This window comes from Limulus polyphemus, unplaced genomic scaffold (genome assembly GCF_000517525.1).
Source record: "Limulus polyphemus unplaced genomic scaffold, Limulus_polyphemus-2.1.2 Scaffold900, whole genome shotgun sequence".
Lineage (NCBI taxonomy): Eukaryota > Metazoa > Arthropoda > Merostomata > Xiphosura > Limulidae > Limulus > Limulus polyphemus.
The window spans coordinates 26070-44688 of record NW_013666510.1 but is presented as its reverse complement, the minus strand read 5'-3'; the positions used below and the strand labels follow the sequence as shown (position 1 = coordinate 44688).

Genomic DNA, 18619 nt, shown 5'->3' with positions numbered 1-18619 from the left:
ATATGTTATATATACATATTATATATGTTTGGAGATTATTACAATTTACAAATAATTTCTTAAACTTATTTTTCTTAAAACACAAAACAGTAAATAAAGAAGTAAAGCAAACCATTATCTCTTCTAGTTATGACCTTTGTACTTGGTTGAAGAAGTTTTGAACATGGAGGATGTGAAACAAAATAATTTTTTTTTAGGTTTTATATATACATTTGAATAACCAAAAAAATCATAAATTACTATATTGATACCATAGAATTCCACAATAATTTATCAAGTTTAGTAACTAACCTGTATTTTGGCCTAAAAAATATGAAATTTCAAGCAGACTAAAGACACAACCTACCTCCATGAATTCTTGTTTTTAAAGAATGAGATGGCATCCTAACACATGAAAATGGCTGAGAAAGCCACTAGGAGGACATTCTGAGCTTTTGATTGGTTATTCACATATCATATTGTATATTTACTTTTAAATTAAGAAATTAAATGATGTATAATAGTAAAATTTGAATTATAATCTACAGTTTGTTACCAAACTTAATGACATAAATTCATAAAATAATAGTTCAATAAAATTTTGAATGTGAGTCAACAAACACAATGATATAGCCTTTGACCCGTCTGGAGAGGGTTAAAAGACAGTTGGTAAATATATTTTATTTGTAGCTGTCAAGATACATACATGCAAGTTACTGCGGAATTTTATCGATTCAATACTTCAGTAAATTTAGTTGAAAACTTGTTTCTAAGTGGTGTATGAAAGCAGACTTCAGCCATTTAACTTGTTTGATATTTGTTTACAGTATTTACTGGCTTTCATTTTTAATCTCATTTTAGGATTTATGAACAAGATCTACCATCCAAATATTGATGAAGTGTAAGTATTGTAAATTTTTTTTCCGTTTTTACAGTATTATTTAAACATCTTTGTTTACAGAGTACATTTAATATTTTATGATCTCATGTGAAACAAGTAAAAAAGAATTATGCTGTCATATGGGCATAGATCACAAAAAAATTTCATATAACAGCAAGGCTAATCATAATTGTTATAGTACAAAATTATGTATTGGAGAGTAATGATTCATACAAAACCACTTCACTAAACATGTGACAAAGAAAAATTTGTTGGACAGTTTGTAAGTGAAGTACATGTTCAAGAGCCTGAAGTTTTGGATAGGTATTTGAATAGTAGATACTTCTTTTTAACCTTTAAAATAAAGAAATAATGATAAAATAATTTTGATGGTTGTGGATGAAGAGGAAGCTTTATATTTTGATTGTTTATATGAGTCTGTGTGATTACTTATGTAATGTGTGTGACTTGATCTCATGAATCTTTTGCATAAACCAGTGATGCTTGTTGGTTTGTCAGGCAATCTCACATTTATTAAATCAGAAGCACCTGCATATATGAGGTGTTAAAAAATTATCTTTTCAAATTCATTAGAAGTTATTTCTGAGTGTGCTGCCATAATATTCCTTTCATGTTACAATGCACCTCCATTGGTTGAGTTGAATTTTAGTGATCATAGTAGCAAAGATTCATGGCTTATGTTTCTGAAACACAAGTAAACATTTTTTAAAGTAATATTTATACACTCTTATCATGCATACACAAATTCTTGGATGGTTTATGTTTTCCAGGCATTTTGTTACTTAAACATTGTTTTGTGTCATTGCTCATGTTTCTTAACTGTTATTGAGATGTGTTTTTATAGTACACTGCTTAATAAACTTCAACTCAGCATCTAAAAACTTAATGTTTATGTTTCAGTACTGACTCTCAGTGAAACTTCTCTGGGCCTTCAGGATGCTCTGCTTTGTACCATCCTACCACCATTCCTTTTTGTTTGGCTTTGCCTCATTAATTTTTCATTTAGAATCTGAACAAATTTGTTTTTTGCTGTCCTTTACTTCTTGTTCTGGGTTCTCTGTTATTCTGAGGAATGATTCTGTTTAGCTGTACTTGATGCATGATTCTAGCTGGCTCAACCATGATTCCTGAGTGTACATAAGTTACTTTTTCAAAACTTGTATTGTTTTGTGCACTAATAAAAACATAGGCCATCTGTCACAATAACCTATAATATTTCATTGTGATTTTTCTTGGTGCTTCCTTATACATGTTCATGTGACAAACTGACTTCAGAATGTCTTGTTGTGTCTGGAATAAAGCTTCACATAAAAAGTTTACGCATAAGATTATGCCTCATAAATAACCAGTCACACAAATTTCAATAGTAAAATACATTTTCATACATGTTAATGTTTACCTTTTCTCTTTATTTTATAAGTTTTAGCTCATTTTCATGAAAAATTGGCCTAAAAGGTTTAAAATGGAAGATAAAGGGTTCAATTAGATGAGTAACTTAAACTTTTTTTTTTTCCCTCAGTTCTGTTTGAAGAGTTAATATTGTTACTACACAGTCAAACATTTTTATGGTAGACATACATGAGGGATGAAAGTATATTGCCTATACAAACCAAGATGTATTTAATACTGTTTTTAAAGTTACCGTTAAAACATCAAAAGCTGGTGGAGCATTGGAAATCAATAGATCCAACATTTGTGATAAAAATCATATAAACTGCAGATGTTATTTACATACCTATAATTTCAAGTCTGAAGTGGACAAATTAAGAAGAATTTAAAAAAACACAAACACAAGTTTACGTGGTGGTTCTTTTTAATACAATTATATGTGTAGTTACACCTTCTAAAACAGTGGTTCCCAAACTGGGGCCCACAAAATAGTCTTATGGTAGCCTCAGCACACGTAGAAAACTTTTTTTACCACAGTGCAAAGCAATATTTTCAGGAATAATTTTACTTATTGCAATAAATATGAGTGCACAGCATTATTTATGCTTGATGTTTTTTTTTTCAAAGAACAATTTGCAATGAAAGTAAGGTACCTCATAGTGGCTATTATTTAAAATTCCTATTAAATAATTAGGTTGGAGTCCTCAGCCAGAGTATTTAAGGTTTTTGGGGGGGTTCAAGCTAAAGAGTTTGGGTCTTAAAATACAGTATAATGGTAATAAAATTTTTTTTAGTTAGTTTAAATGGTTGTAAGAAAAATGTGATGCTGTGGCTGTAGTTGAAGTATTATAGAGTATTGTACTTTAAGCTCATTTTAAATTTCAAATATAAAGTTTTCTTTTTTATTCGTAGTTCAGGAACAGTGTGTCTGGATGTCATCAATCAAGCTTGGACAGCACTTTATGGTACCTTGCTTTTATGTAATTGTGATCATGCATGAAAAATTTGTTTTAACAATGATTATAAACCACATTTGTAAAATATGAGACTATGTAAAAATCAAAGACTTGTGAAGGTACATGTAATAATAGCTTTAGCATCAGAGATTGTGCACTTTGAAAAAATAAGTAGAAAATTTTCTCCTAATAATATACCATTCGAAACAACAGTACAGATTACATATATAGTAAAATATGCCATGGTGTACTAAAGTTATTTTTGACACACTATTTTAAGATAAAATAAACTAAAACTTTTTACAACTTGAAAAATAGTACTTAACCAAGAATCACAACTGTTTGCAAACTAATTTTCTTTAAATGAGTTTTTGGAACTATATACTTTTCCCTTTTTAATATCCTATAAATGTGTTTCCAACATTACCATCGGTAAAAGATGTTTTTATGCCTTAGATCTATCAAACATCTTCGACTCCTTCCTTCCTCAACTGTTGACGTACCCTAACCCTATTGACCCTCTTAATGGTGATGCTGCTGCAATGTATTTACATAAACCAGAAGACTACAAAAAGAAAGTTCAAGGTAGGAACATACTTTCTTAAGCACAGTATGTTTTAGCTTACAAATTCATTTTAGTTTAACAAATACTACAAAACAATTTTCTTTATCAAATAAAATAAAGTATACATAATTCATAAGTGAAATTCTATATTGCAGTTAAGGACATGAAAAGATTTATTGAAATTATAAAAAAATAAATCATGCTGGGTTTAAATGTGATCTTCAGAGCCATCTCAATCTTTAAAATCATGACCTTTGTATGTGACTGTCATTTCAGCCTCATCATTTGACTAATTATGACAAGAAGAAAACAGTGTAATGACTTTAACCTTTTAATGGCCTTGAAAACTAACCTTTGGGGTCATATTAATGTTTATATACTCAATTAGGACCCAAAGTCTGTCACCTTACAAGGGAAGTTAACCAAATGCATTGAAAAAACATTTTCTTTACTGTTACTGTGTCTGCTGACCCTGATGGCTATCTTGAGCTGTGATACTTCCATTTTTACGAAAAAAAAACAACTTGGTCCTGATAATCACCATATTCTTAATAATAATTATCATACAAGAATGTTTATGGAAAATCTGTTGGCATGATAAATATGCAAATGAGGTAATTATAAAAAAAGGTCAAATACTTAAATTCTTATTTTAAGGGAAGAAATTTTATTAAAGAAATGGAGGTAAATGCTGTTGTTCACTACCCAAAGATCAATCCATCAAAGTGTGATGAAATCGAAAACAATAGGAGACGGAAAACAACTCAAAATGGCCATGTGCCATTGAAAAGTAGTGGTATGTAATCTCGGGTGGAAATAACTTTGATGAAATATAGGTTCATTCTTACTTTGAGAAATGCACACATCCACTACATAAAGATCATTATTACAAGTTTAAAACTTTGCTGAAAAGCTTTAGGATGCAGAATTCATGCCATTATGCATATAAATTCAGTATTTAATAAAAAAAAATAGTCCTCTCAAATGTTGGGTATGTATGTATATTTTGTTAAACATATTTACTGTTTTAAAACTTATCATCCACAGTCTGATGCTACTGTAGGTGGATGTTCAAATATAGCTACTAATACAATGTAATAGAAATATAGCTATTAATAAAATAAAATGTTTAATTTATATAGAAGTTTGTAATGAGTGTAAGTATAAAAATCACCTGTTCAATGAAAAAAAAAAGTCTTAAATAAAGTCTTTACATCCAAATATTTCAGAATGAACCTGTGAAGTGTTTTGTTTTTAAACATAACATAATTCAATTCTTCCTATTTCCATGTAGTAGATTTAAGACTATTAAACTTCTTGTTTTTTTATAGATTATGTTAGAAAATATGCAACAGAGGAAGCCCTTAGAGAGCAGGGAGAAGAGTCATCTAGTAGTGAAAGCTCAATGAGTGACTTTTCTGATGATGAAACAAAAGATATGGAACTATAACATTTAGTTAGGGCTGGGGATTAACAAGGGATGGGCTGGGGAGGGAAATTAGTGTGAGAGTGGGATGGGGGGTGGGAAACTTGTTTTATCTTACTTAGCCACTATCATGTGTAACATAAACATTTTGAATTATATATGTACATGTAAGCTTGAAAAAAATGAAGTGATGTAACTCTTTGTAATGGGGAACTTGTGGAATGCCAAGAGTATATTCCTTTTAATTTGACAGTAATCAAATGGTTAAAGATAGAGGATATCAAACCATGTATTGTCATTATGGAAACATCAGAGTAAGTAGTAGTTCTCCAAAACAATGTATCATCAGAATAAGGTGTCTTGCTGTACCAAGTAATAACTCTCCAAGATGTACCATCAGAATACGTTATCTTGCTTTACCAAGTAGTAACTTTCCAAGAAGATGTGCCATCAGAGAAGGAGTGGTGTCAGCCTTTTTTTGGTAATGGGGCTAAGCTGGGCTAGGCAAAAAAAATGGGGGGTTCTGCACTCTACATTCTATGGACACACACACACATACTGTATTATTTAGGAAGTGAACCAGCTTTAACAATGAGCACGTTTTGTTTGGTGCAGGAAAGGCTGAGGCATACTTTGGAATAGCTATAGGCCCAGCAGTCCTTCCTCCCCCTTACCCTATCACCCCTGCTTCAGAATAAGTTGCCTTGCTGTCCCAAGCACTAATTGGTCAAGAACATGCACCATCCGAGTAAATTTCCTTGCTGTACCCAGTACTAACTGCTCAAGAAAATGTACCATCAGAGTATGCTACATTACTGTAGCATGCAGTAATTGATGGAAAAGATGCACCATCTGAGTAAATTTCCTTGCTGTACCCAGTACTAACTGCTCAAGAAAATGTACCATCAGAGTATGCTACATTACTGTAGCATGTAATAATTGATGGAAAAGATGCACCATCAGAGTATGCTACATTACTGTAGCATGCAGTAATTGATGGAAAAGATGCACCATCTGAGTAAATTTCCTTGCTGTACCCAGTACTAACTGCTCAAGAAAATGTACCATCAGAGTATGCTACATTACTGTAGCATGCACTAACAAATGAAAAAGATGCATCATCTGGGTAAGTTTCTTTGCTATACCTAGTACTAACTGCTCAAGAAAATGCACCATCAGAGTAAGTTACATTACTAACCAGTACTACTTGGCCAAGAAGATGCACCATCAGAGTATGCTATGTTACTGTAGCCAGTACTAACTGCTCAAGAAAATGCACCATCAGAGTAAGTTACATTACTATAACTAGTACTGCTTGGCCAAGAAGATGCACCATCAGAGTATGCTATATTACTGTAACCAGTACTAACTGGTCAAGAAGATGCAGCATCAAAGTAAGTTACATTACTATAACCAGTACTAACTTACCAAGAAGATGCACCATACAAGTAAGTTACATTAATGTAGCAGGTACTAACTGGTCAAAAAGACACGTGTTTTTTGAAAGCCAGAAAACCACTTATATTTTATCACTGGGAAATGTGAGTATTTAGTATAGTATTTATTTTAATAGATGAGGAACCAAGAAAGTAAGAAAAACTAAAATATAACTTCGCTGCAATTTGTAAACTGATGTACACCCTTGGCATTATTCATTTTAGATTACAAATATTTACAGACAAGAAGAACGTATGCATGTAGCAAGGTTTAGTTTTAAATAGTTATTACTATGACATTGTTGAGAGGTGTTGTTGGTGAGTAACTGGCTTTCAACTATCACTTGGTCAGCTTCAGAATAACATATATATATATATTATGTTTTGTCCAAGTATATTTTCAGAAAGAAATTCATCTCTATTGGGTTTTCATTGTGAAGTATTAAACATGAAAATATGTTTGTTTAATTATAGTGACTAAAAAAGTGTTTAGCCTTCATCACCAGGACACTTTTAGAATAACATCATCTAGAGTTTTGGCTAGACTGTATTCTAAAAAAAAACAATGTGAATCTTGTTATCATTGCAACACTAAGTGTATCATCATCTAGGGTTTTGGCCAAACTGTGTTGTCAAAAAACAATGTGTATCCTGTAATCACTGGAACACTTTCAGAGCAACATCTTCTGGAGTTTTGGCCAAACTGTGTTGTTAAAAAGCAGTGTTTAGCTTGTAATCACTGGAACACTTTCAGAGCAACATTTTCTGGAGTTTTGGCCAAACTGTGTTGTCAAAAAGCAGTGTTTAGCTTGTAATCACTGGAACACTTTCAGAGCAACATCATCTGGAATTTTGGCCAAATCATATTGCCAAAACAGCAGTATGTATTCTGTAATCAACAGGAACACTCAGAGCAACATTGTCTGTGGTTTTGGTCAAATCATGTTGTCAAAAAAGCAGTGTTTATTGTGTAATCACTGGAACACTTTCAGAGTAACATCATCTGGAGTTTTGGCGTATGTTGTCAAAAATATGAGGCGCAAACTCTGTCGCAGCCACAACATATAGAATTTTCATCAAATTTGTTGTCAGAAAGTTAGTGTCTGCCATTTTAAATGCTTGAACATTTAAGATTAAAGTAATGTAAAATCATTAAGCTACGATAACTGAAAGATGGTGTTTATTTAGCCTGTCATCATCAGATATTTTGAGAGTAACATAATGTAGTCATCAAAATATATTGTCAGAAAAAATGTCTGGCATGTCAATGCCAAAACATTTTTAATGTAAAATCATCTCAAGCTGCTCAGAAAATCTTTCAATTTCACCTAACATGAAAATAAGTGTAAACCTCTTATAAAACTAAACTGAATATGAATCTTGTGATTCAGTTAACTCATTTTGAGATCCATATATATATATGTAACAAAAATTACCAGTTAGTTAATGTTGATGCTCCTGTTGTACCCGGTAGTGCTACATCTAACAATCATATATTGCTTTACATTGAAAAAGTTTGATTTTCTCCAGAAGGTCCTCGATAAGTAATATCATTGTTTATTGTGTGATATAACTGAATGCTTACCTTTCAGTAACTTAGTATTCTTACTCTTTTAAATTATTGACTCATAGAAATAAGATGTGTATTTTTGGTTAGTTCAGCAATAGTAACCTTTCATATAGTTTTATAAAGTTCATGGAAATTTTGAGAATTACTTGAGAAAAAGTGTAGGCAAATAACATGAAATATATATATTAGTAATTACACCATTAAATAAGATGTTATTATCATTTAATAGTTTTTAGAGAAATTGATGACTTTCCTTTTTTCTACTTGCATATGGATGATTTGAATTTACTTGCATTACGTATTGAAAATTGTATCGCAGCTCTAATTGGACGTATTCATTAACAAAAATATGACAACTTTAAATCACATACCTGAACTTAACCCTTAAAGAGAGAGAGCAGGCATCATCATAGTGAGATGAAGATGTAAAAATTCATTATACTTCTTGTAATTGCCAATGTATATTAGTTAAATTAAACTTTGATAAAGTTGTTTATAAAAAATTTTAAGGATTTTAACTCTGGAAGATGGTAGTAAAAGTGACGAGATTTGCAACTGAGTCAACATGTGGATGTACCTTTAAGTTTAAAGGACATATGTTTGTTGTAGCAAGATAATCTGGTTAGTATAAAACTTTCTGAATTAAAATTAGTGTGTGCCTCTATGTCAATGTGACAGTAATTCTGTTTATATTTGAGTATTCTTTAGTGAAACTTGAGGATTTACTAAACAAGGTTGCAGTGATACAGCATTTTATATGCACTAATATGTATTAAATTGTATTTGTATATAATTTCATAGTGTACATTGTTATATACAAATGTTAATTTTTTTTTCATATTGTTGAGAAACTAACACTATGTGTATTAACAGGCTACTAATAAGCTTCTTATGTTATGTATTATAAATTGATTACATTTTGTGTCATTAATTAAAACATTAATTCTTAATGTGAAAATATCTTTGAAGATCAACCTGTTCTAATATAAGTAAGTTTGCTATACAGCTTAAAATTGATACATAGTGCATTGTTTCAGTAACACACCTTGTTATTGAGTTTGTTTCTGAATATGATTAATACATGTACATACGTATATTTTATCATTTTTTAACATAGAAACCATATGGATATGTATTTTCTTTAAACCTCATCTACTGCGAGAAAGAGTTGTTACACTATTTTTATTCTTGGCTGATTTATAAAACTCCATAATTATTAGATACTTTTCATGTTAAAAAAACTGCATGCTGAAAAAGTTTTATGTAAATGGTGAAGTTAATTACAGAACATACTAAAATGAAACTTTTATTGTTTAACTATTTAAATCCTGCTACTAAACTTAAGTGTGAAGAGTTAGATACGAGTTTTAGTGACCAACTTTTATCATGACACCTTTATAATACTGACTTATTCAAATTAAGCACCTTACATTATTGTGAATTCTAATGAGCACACCCATCATTACATTTTCAACATTTTAATTTTATTAATCTTCCCGATTTTAATTCTATATGATGCAGTTAGAATGAATCATATATAGAACACTTTCATGTATAATTTGATTGAACCTTTTAAAACATTATTTCAGCAAAGTAAAATTGGATTCTAAGTTATAGTTGAAATGTACGAATTATATATGGAACATGTACCACCTGGAGAAATAAGAATATTTAGAATATCATCCCATTTATTGTAAATGTAATGAATGTATTTGACACATCATGTTTTGGGACAGCTAGCAGTCAATTCCAAACAAATACTAATCTTCTGAATTAAGATTACAAACCTACTATCCATAGCCAGTTGTGTTTTTTATTTATCATTAGTGTAACACATTGGGCATATGAGTGTGACATGCATACCAATTCAACCAAAACATAAACATACGAGTGTAACATGCATACCAATACAACCAGAACATAAACATTAGAATTAAAAGATTTTAAACTTTCTAGATACATTTTAGTATTTTTAAGTTTAATAATACTTTTGAAAAGTCTTACTCCATCGCACAAATATCATAAAACTTAAGAGCACCCAGAACCAGTAAACATACGGCTCTTCTGCCTGTTATAAGTCGTTAAGCAGAATTAGAATAAACTAACACCTATTTCTAGGGTTTTGTTCAGAGTTGTATGTTTTGTGTTGGAAAAAATTTTGGAGTTTAAAAAAAAAAGATAAAATCCATGCAGAAAAGAATTTCACTAGTGCCACAATAATGACTTTGTATTAATTTTTTTTCTTCAGTGATTGGGTTTTTAGTCTTAAGATGTGTAACGAAAAAGGAGGATATAATTTTGTTGTTGTTGTTAAAGTATTAGTAAGGCCCATGCATGTGTAAAACTATGGGTGCAACTTCATTTTATAAACATATGGATTGAAACTTTTCCATCTCTTATTAAAGTGTGTATTGTTACTCACAAATTCATCCGAGTAAAATTGTTTAGCATTTTAAGTGCTCATCCTTTTTAAAACTTTGAAGGTTAATAAATGTATATTCTAAGATGTAAATTTCTCTTGTAGGCTGAAAGTTTAAAACCAGTTGTTGAAATACCTTAAACTTTCTTTTAACCAAAGTTCAAGTGGAATTTGGTATCTGTTTGTACATGTGGTGTTGGTTACTATGATAAAAACAAAAAACCAGTTTATTATTTGATGCATGAGTAGGCTTAGATGAAGTTTTATATTTATGGAAATGCTTGTTTTAAAGTAATTTCAAAAGACACATAATTTAATATCGTAGTTCATCCTGTAGCATTATTTTCAATAAATTGACTAAGAAACAGCCAATCTTGGATTACTTATTTAATTTAAATATTTAATCTTGAATGGATGTTTTCTCAAATTTATCTTATGCAGAGATGGCAAAATGGATAGAAGTAATGACACTGAACTAAAATTTAGTAGGAATACTGCCCAAGGGGATTTCAGAAAAAAATGCACATTATCAGACAGCTTTAAAAATTAAATTTGTCTTAAAAATTATTTGATAGGGGTAGAAAGAACAATGAAATATCATAAAAAAATCTATACTATAAAGTGGCTTGTCTGTATGTTTGTCCATAATGAAACTGTTGGTTCTTGGGAATGACCCAAGGGGCCTCTAAAACTCCTTGATTAATTCTCATTTTTATGAATTTGACAACTATTTCAATTTCTACTACCCGAGCTCCAATCTCCATAAGGGCTGGTCATAGTCCGGTAATTAACGTGTCAGACTGAATCTGAGAGTTAATAATTCGTTGCTGCAAAGAATTTGTTCACATTTCATTCATTTGCTCATTTTTATGACTTCGGTGGACATTTTAATTTAGTTCCTGGCCTTAAAATCAAGTATATTTTCAAGATAAAATGTGTACTGAAAAATGTATATTTCTTGGTAAACTTCATTCATTCAACAGTGAAACTAATTTTTGTACGGCTTTCAAATCCAATAAAATAAGTACCACGCAGGACATGGGCACCTTTGTTGGTATATTTTTAACACTTCATTTTTATGATGTAGGTCAGTTAAGAATGAACTGAAAACATATTTCCTGTATTACTGTAGTATTTTTAATAACGTTTCAGAATCTAAATCAATCTGAGAGGACACAGTAAATATGTTATAGTTTCCTTAGTATTCTTATACTGTAAATTTAAAATCCTAAGTATTACTGAGGTACAATTGTCATTCTGTATTAAACATTAGTTTTCTAAACTCAACATTTATCCTAATTTTTGATTTCCAGAAAATTTTAATTTTCAGAACTGAACATTTGCTGTAATATATTTTTATAACTTCATTTTGGCTGAGCAAAATTAACTACAATCCTTATACATGTATATAAAATTTATTAAAAGAAAAATTACAAATAATTGAAATAAAAAAATAATTCTTTGTGATGTTTAGAGGTAAAACTAATCAACAGGCAGTAATTTGCAAGACCATAATTACGATAAGCTGGAAAGAAAATGTATCATTTTACAAGTAAATGAAACTTGGAAAACAAGAAAGTGATAAAGGCAGACACCAGTGTTGCAATAATATTCACACTTACTGGAGTGATAATCTGCTGTATTCTTGAACTAGCTAAACTTTTCTGTTTGATTGATAACTTTTACTGCTGGAGGAAAAGAACGATTTTTTCACAAGTAAGAAAAGACCGGAAGAACTGTACTAATGTGATATTCAGGTCTAACAATATCCAGCAGAAAAGCCACCAATTCCCACAAAATGAAGTTTTGGTACTGGTAAACAAATAATAAATCTAACATGGACAGTTTTGGAAAATGGGCACCCACAAGTCTATTTCTAAACACTAATTCCTTATTAACCAAACAGTATTATGTTATTTACATTACAAATAAATCTCGGTACAAAACAAAAGTAAATTGCAAATGGAACTAAATTCAAAACATAATGGTAATACAGATTACTACACTCAAACTTAAATAAACATGCAAGACAAAATCACAACAAAACTTCAGCCATTTCATACATTCAAAGCGTAAATGAATATAACTCAATAATAAATTACAATGCAAAACCCAGATCAGAAAACAAGTGGAATCAAAATACAGAATGGAACATCACCCTCATCAGCACAACTGGGATCCACATGGACCCCAACAACTTCATGTAACTGACAAGCAAAAACCATTGATTAATATGACACTATTGTTTTCAAAACAGGCAGATGGAGTGTGTAGCTACAATGTAATATTTATCCGGGGCCCAGGTGAACCACGTACTATTATTGACCATCACTATATAGGCTGTTATAGTGTGTAATTAATCAAAGTAGGACAGTGTCATCTGGTGTTTGATTATAACATCATTGTGGTAAGCATGTATGTGCATATCATTCCTCAGAAGGAGTTCTCTGTGATCACTGCTTATAATACCCTATATAATAGAAACTTTGTTTCATAATTGTTGTAAATAGTCTGCTTATTAGATTTTCAATCCATAGCCTATTATAAGGATACATTTGTGTTAGGGTCTAATCGGAACCAAGGTGGTCCACAACGTACACTTTCATTTTTCTTCGAGTTGAATTTTGCAGTATTTTCATCATATATTGGTGGTTAATGACTTGAATATAAGAGTATAATAAAACTTTGGCTTTTTTTTTTTTGATACACTGTTTGTATACTCAGAGTTGGGGAGTAATGAAGTAACTTGTCTGGGATTTAGTGTTACTTAAATAAAATTAAGAATGAATTATCTACTTTTAATTCTCTACATTTCTTTTGTAAAACTGTCATTACATTTGAAAAAAATTGGAGAAAATCACACTGCTTTCCATGGTGATAGTTTTTGTTTTTTTTACATCAATCAGAGCATGCCTACTCTTTCAAATAAGACAATCACAAGTAGTGGTATTTTCTATGCTGCTGAGCAGGAAGAAAAATGCAGCCATTTTACATCTACTGTTGATTGTGATAACTTTGTCCCACTGTGACCATCATGTCTGACACAAATAATTATCCATGGCCTTATTGAAAGATGTATTTTCACTGAAAACAATAGCGAGAAATTCAGTGAAGTTCCAGCATTCGAGCACTTTAGTTCTGCAGGGCTCTTGTTCTCACTGAGACAAGCTAATCTGTCTAGTAGAAACTATGAAAAATTAGCTGCTGCTAAAGCTAAATAATAAGTGGAGTGTGTGAAGAGCTGTACCACAGACAGAAATAATGATTGTTTTAATAAAAATAAAGTTTATATTCAGTAGTGCCTTTTGTGTGTGAATTTAAGTTGAATGTATGCTATTTTTAATAATGCTATCATTACTTATTTTTTGTGGATACTTTTCACTTTATTGCTACTTTAGTACTGTATATATTTGGTACTTTTACTTTTTACTTGAGTGAATATTTTCTAAAGTAACAGTATTTTTACTCAAGTCAATATTCTCAGAACTTTACCCATCACTGCACAGTATACTGAGGAACATTGTAATTTTTTTACTTGTCAGCATATTTCCTCTACAATACATATATTTTTATGTTGTTCACATTGCATGCTAACCCTAATAAAACTTGTAATGTAATTGTTTTTTAGAATTTTAGTAATTACTATAATGGTAATTTTGTGCTGGGGTCTAGTTGTACCCCAGGTGTTCCACAGCATAACTTTTTAAAGGTGTGCTGATGAGGGTTAAATTCAACATAAATGGAGCAACCAAAATAAAAAAAATGAAATTAAACAAAATTATTAGGAACAACTTAAAATCATGGAAACCGAGATAAAGTAAGCACATTGTTACCAGAAAATGCATGTTGAGATAGAAACAAAATTTAACAACATTAGTTAGAACAATATATTGTTGAGTAATAAAGAAAAATCACGATACACCATATTTCAAAGGAAAAATTACAAAATATCTGCTGAAGTTCTCTGCAGACCATTGCATTTCAACAGTCGTCTTTCAAAAAATCTCCTTATCTCTGAATCTCATCTTTAAGGTTTGTTAATTCCTCTTGGAGTCATTGGTTTTCCTCCATAAGGCAACTGAGTTCAGATAGTCCAGGAGACAGCTTCCTTTTGAATTGAAGCCCAAATCTCCACCCATTCTACAGCTTAAGCCTAACAGTTGTTGTATTCATGCTCCAAAATTGTCAGGCTGCTTCCTTCATGAATTTACTTTGAAACAGTGATGTATCTGGTGGAAGTGGGGGGTGTTGCCAAGCCTGGAGCCTTGTTCTTCATCTTTCTTGATTGGGACTTCACTGGAGTGGCAACTTTCAGTAGAAAAGATCACAGGTCCTTCATCTTCCAAGATAACAGATCAGTGTTGGGTCAATACTAGCTAATGATTGTTTTGTTGGCATTAGTTAAGCAAAACTGACCCAATGTTGGCTTACTATTATGTAAATAACCATTGGGTAGTGTGAACCATTATTAAAAGGGCCATGGTTTGAAGAAGAGAGTCTTGGTTTTTCAATGCTGTAATAATTTCTGCTGCAGGCTGTGCCAGATCCTCTTTCACAGATTTATGGTTTTTCTCACTTAAACAATGATGCCTGATTGCTGAAATGGCACTCGGTGTTTCCAGCTCAGCAAGGAGCATCTCATCCTTCAATCTTGCTGTCTTTTCGTAAAGTGTTCCTCAATTGTTTCCAAATAAAATGGCCAATGGTTAAAAAATGGTGGTTTTTATAGAAAAATTCAGGACTGAAAACTTCCAAGTTAAACCAACCTGTGATAGATTAATAATTCAGTCAGAATGTAAGTTAAGACAATTACAACTATAACACATACACAAACTAGATTAATATGTACCAAAAAATTGTGTGTACTCCTCACAAGCTTCATTTCTGCATCATATAAAAACTGATGTACAATTTGCTATGCATGATGTTACAATTGAATAGTTTCATGATTCCTATAGCAATAGACTTAACTGATGCATAATTTGTTGTACATGATGTACTGAATGGCTTCATGACTCCTATAGCAACAGACTTGTGATAGTGCTTACTCCAAATGCTGTTTGAAAAATGTACTGAAGAGAATTCTGTAGATGCCACCTATTGAGCAATTAAAACAGTGATGAAAATAATCACAGATGGAAATCATCCAAAATTGGTTATTCTATAAACATCCATCTAGATCACATTTCGTGTGTCAACCACATATACAAAGACCATTGTAGTAAGCATGAAAGGAGGGAAGCAGAATTATCTTAATTATCATAACAAAAATCATCCTAAAGCACCATGTTTATCCTGTCAACACTGCAATCTGAGGGTTGTGAAAACTCCACTACATCAGATAAACACCCTCCTCATCAGCTGAGATAAGACCATATGAGTCAACTTGATCATCCATCTCTGATACCTGGAGTATCCAGTTTTTCAAGATGTTTCTTCAGTCACATAGTTTTAGCTTGTTGAACGTTTGGCAAGTGCATGCAAGATCATTTAAAATCATAATTCACTCCATTTAGCTTCAGACACAAAATATGGACCATTCCTACCAGAACTGAGTTATTTTTGCACTGGAGGCACATTCTACAACTATACCCAGTTATTAGGCTTTGACTTATGGCCACTTTACCCATCTGCTGCCACATGAAATAATACAAATCAGATATTGCAGCAAGCAGCCATTCCACATATTACTGTGAATACTGCAATATTTCTGTACTGGGTGGAGGACCAAAAATCAGATCCACTGGGAGCTGTACTTGTTCCAAATACAAGAAGATTTGGTGAACATTCAGTCTACTGTTGTACAGTATGCCATAACAATATACAGTATGTGCTCAAAGCAACCAGTTTGGTCAGGGTTAATAAATTCAGCCAAACCATCAAATTGAGGATGACACGGTGAAGTGTCTTTGCTATTCCCAATACTCATTACATTTCTACAGACAACTTGCTGTTGAAGTTGTCTCCTTGATCCATGCAAATTTCTCTAGGCATGTCAAATCATGAAATCCATTGTTCAACCAACAGCTTCAGCCCACTTCCTGAAGTAACCATTAACAACCAGTATATGGTGGCAGAATATTAGCTAAATCCAGTGAAATTCTCACTGGAATTGAATCCATCCTTCTCTGGGACAATAATTGTTTTTTTCTGGGCAGAACACTGAGTACAAACTCTATGCCATTATTCCTTGTCTTTAAGTGAATGGGATCACAAAAACACTTCCAAACATTATTGACAGTCTGAGGCAGTCCCTAGGACCCTAAAGTCCTTGCATTATGCAAAGCCCTAACAATTTCCTGCCTCAGCTCCCTGGCGACCACTAACTACATTACAGGTTGAGTACCATGTCTCGGTCAGGCCCTACAAGAGGGGGGGGGGGGTCAGCAGGGCCATTTAGCCTGGGCCTCACATCAGCCAAGGATGCATGGTCCTCCACTTTAACCCTTTGGCTGTGTTTCTCAACTTGAGCTGAATTTGAAACTTTTACCATATACTGTGATTCTCGACTAAAATACATGGCTGTGAAAAAACATTCCCCTTTTTGTGCTGAATCTACCATTCTTTAGGAGTTTCAAAATGCCTGCCTTAATACTCCCACACTTTTCTCCACAAAGTACTGGAAAATGACATAATGTAAACAAGAACTCAGCTGATGCCACCTGTCCTCCACCCACTCCTTACCGCACGGTCCGAACCTCATATTTCTTCTACTTCTGCCATAATAATGGATTCTAGAACATATATTCCATGACTTTAACAGCTTAAAATTTTTTAGTATGTAATCAATCAATTATGAGGTAGTTGATACATCACTCACTGAATTTTTTATTATTCATCTTTGTGATTTTTTATCTAATTTTAATTTCAGTGTTTCAGAAACCAAAATGAAAAGGGCTTTTGAAAGTGGAGCAAATAAAGCGTGTAAAAAGAAGAAAAGTGAAGAAGCACTAAGTATCTACAAACCAATAAGTGATTTTTTTACTCAAAAAATTCCAAGTCCAGAGAGTGAAGATTCATCATTATCATCAGAAACACAAAGATGGCAAATTAGTCTTGAACAAGAACCACAGGGACAAGATGATTTTGATATTCAAGCACAAGTGCACGATGAGCAAACTAAAGAACAAATAGATGCAAATGCACCAGCATCTACAGCTGCACTTGACTCAACCATATGTAATGATATTGGGCTTCTTAACAGACATAACCCCGTGCAAAAAAAATCTTTCCTCAAAATCACTCATTTTGACATTCCAAATGATGAACAAAATCATTCTTTTCCTGCTCATTTGTTGGTTAAAAGAAGCCAAAATGGTGAGATTTACAAAACGGACTAGTTGTGTTGGAGTGAGTGAAAACAAGCTGTTTTTTTGCACTCCATGTTTTCTTATGGAAAATGATACTAGACAGTCTAGATTTAGTGCTAGCAGCACAAATGAATCATTTCTTTGTATGGAGTATGGCTGGAAGTATCAAAAGAGGTTGGAAAAAGCTAAAAGATCGTATTCCAGCACATGAAAATTCTGTGAGTCATAAAGAAAACCATGTAGCATGGAGATGTGCCCAAAAAGCTGTGACTACAAAAACCGCAGTGGAAGATTCATTTCTGCGTGAGCTACATGCCGAAGGTGCAAAATGGAAACAAATCCTTGAATGTATTTTGCATGTTGTTCTGTTTCTTTCTGAATGAGGTCTAGTCTTCTTTGGATCAAATCAGCATATTAGCAACCATCCAAATGTAAACTTTTTGGGCATAATAGAGCTTCTCAGTGAATACAACCCTGTTTTGAAAGCACATGTAACACAACTTAAAAAATTTCAAGAAAGTCATCATTGCATTAAAATGCACTACCTTTCACAAAGTATACAAAATTAGTTTACTGAGTTTTGTGCATCATTTGTTCAAGAGGCGATTTTGAAAGAAATTCGACAGGGGAAGTACTTTTCTGTAATTGTTGATTCAACACCAGATGTT

At 32.2% G+C, this 18619-nt stretch overlaps 1 protein-coding gene across 1 annotated transcript in view; it reads left to right on the top strand.

Annotated features, from left to right (window-relative positions):
- Positions 1-5274, top strand: part of LOC106461119 (ubiquitin-conjugating enzyme E2 H) — a 42687-nt gene extending 37413 nt beyond the window's left edge. Inside the window, exons 4-7 of the mRNA XM_013920909.2 lie at positions 841-880; positions 3182-3234; positions 3682-3810; positions 5122-5274. Coding sequence (XP_013776363.1) covers positions 841-880; positions 3182-3234; positions 3682-3810; positions 5122-5240 — 341 coding nt within the window. The 3' untranslated portion in view covers positions 5241-5274. The remainder of the gene's footprint in view (positions 1-840; positions 881-3181; positions 3235-3681; positions 3811-5121) is intronic.
- Positions 5275-18619: the final 13345 nt, after the last annotated feature.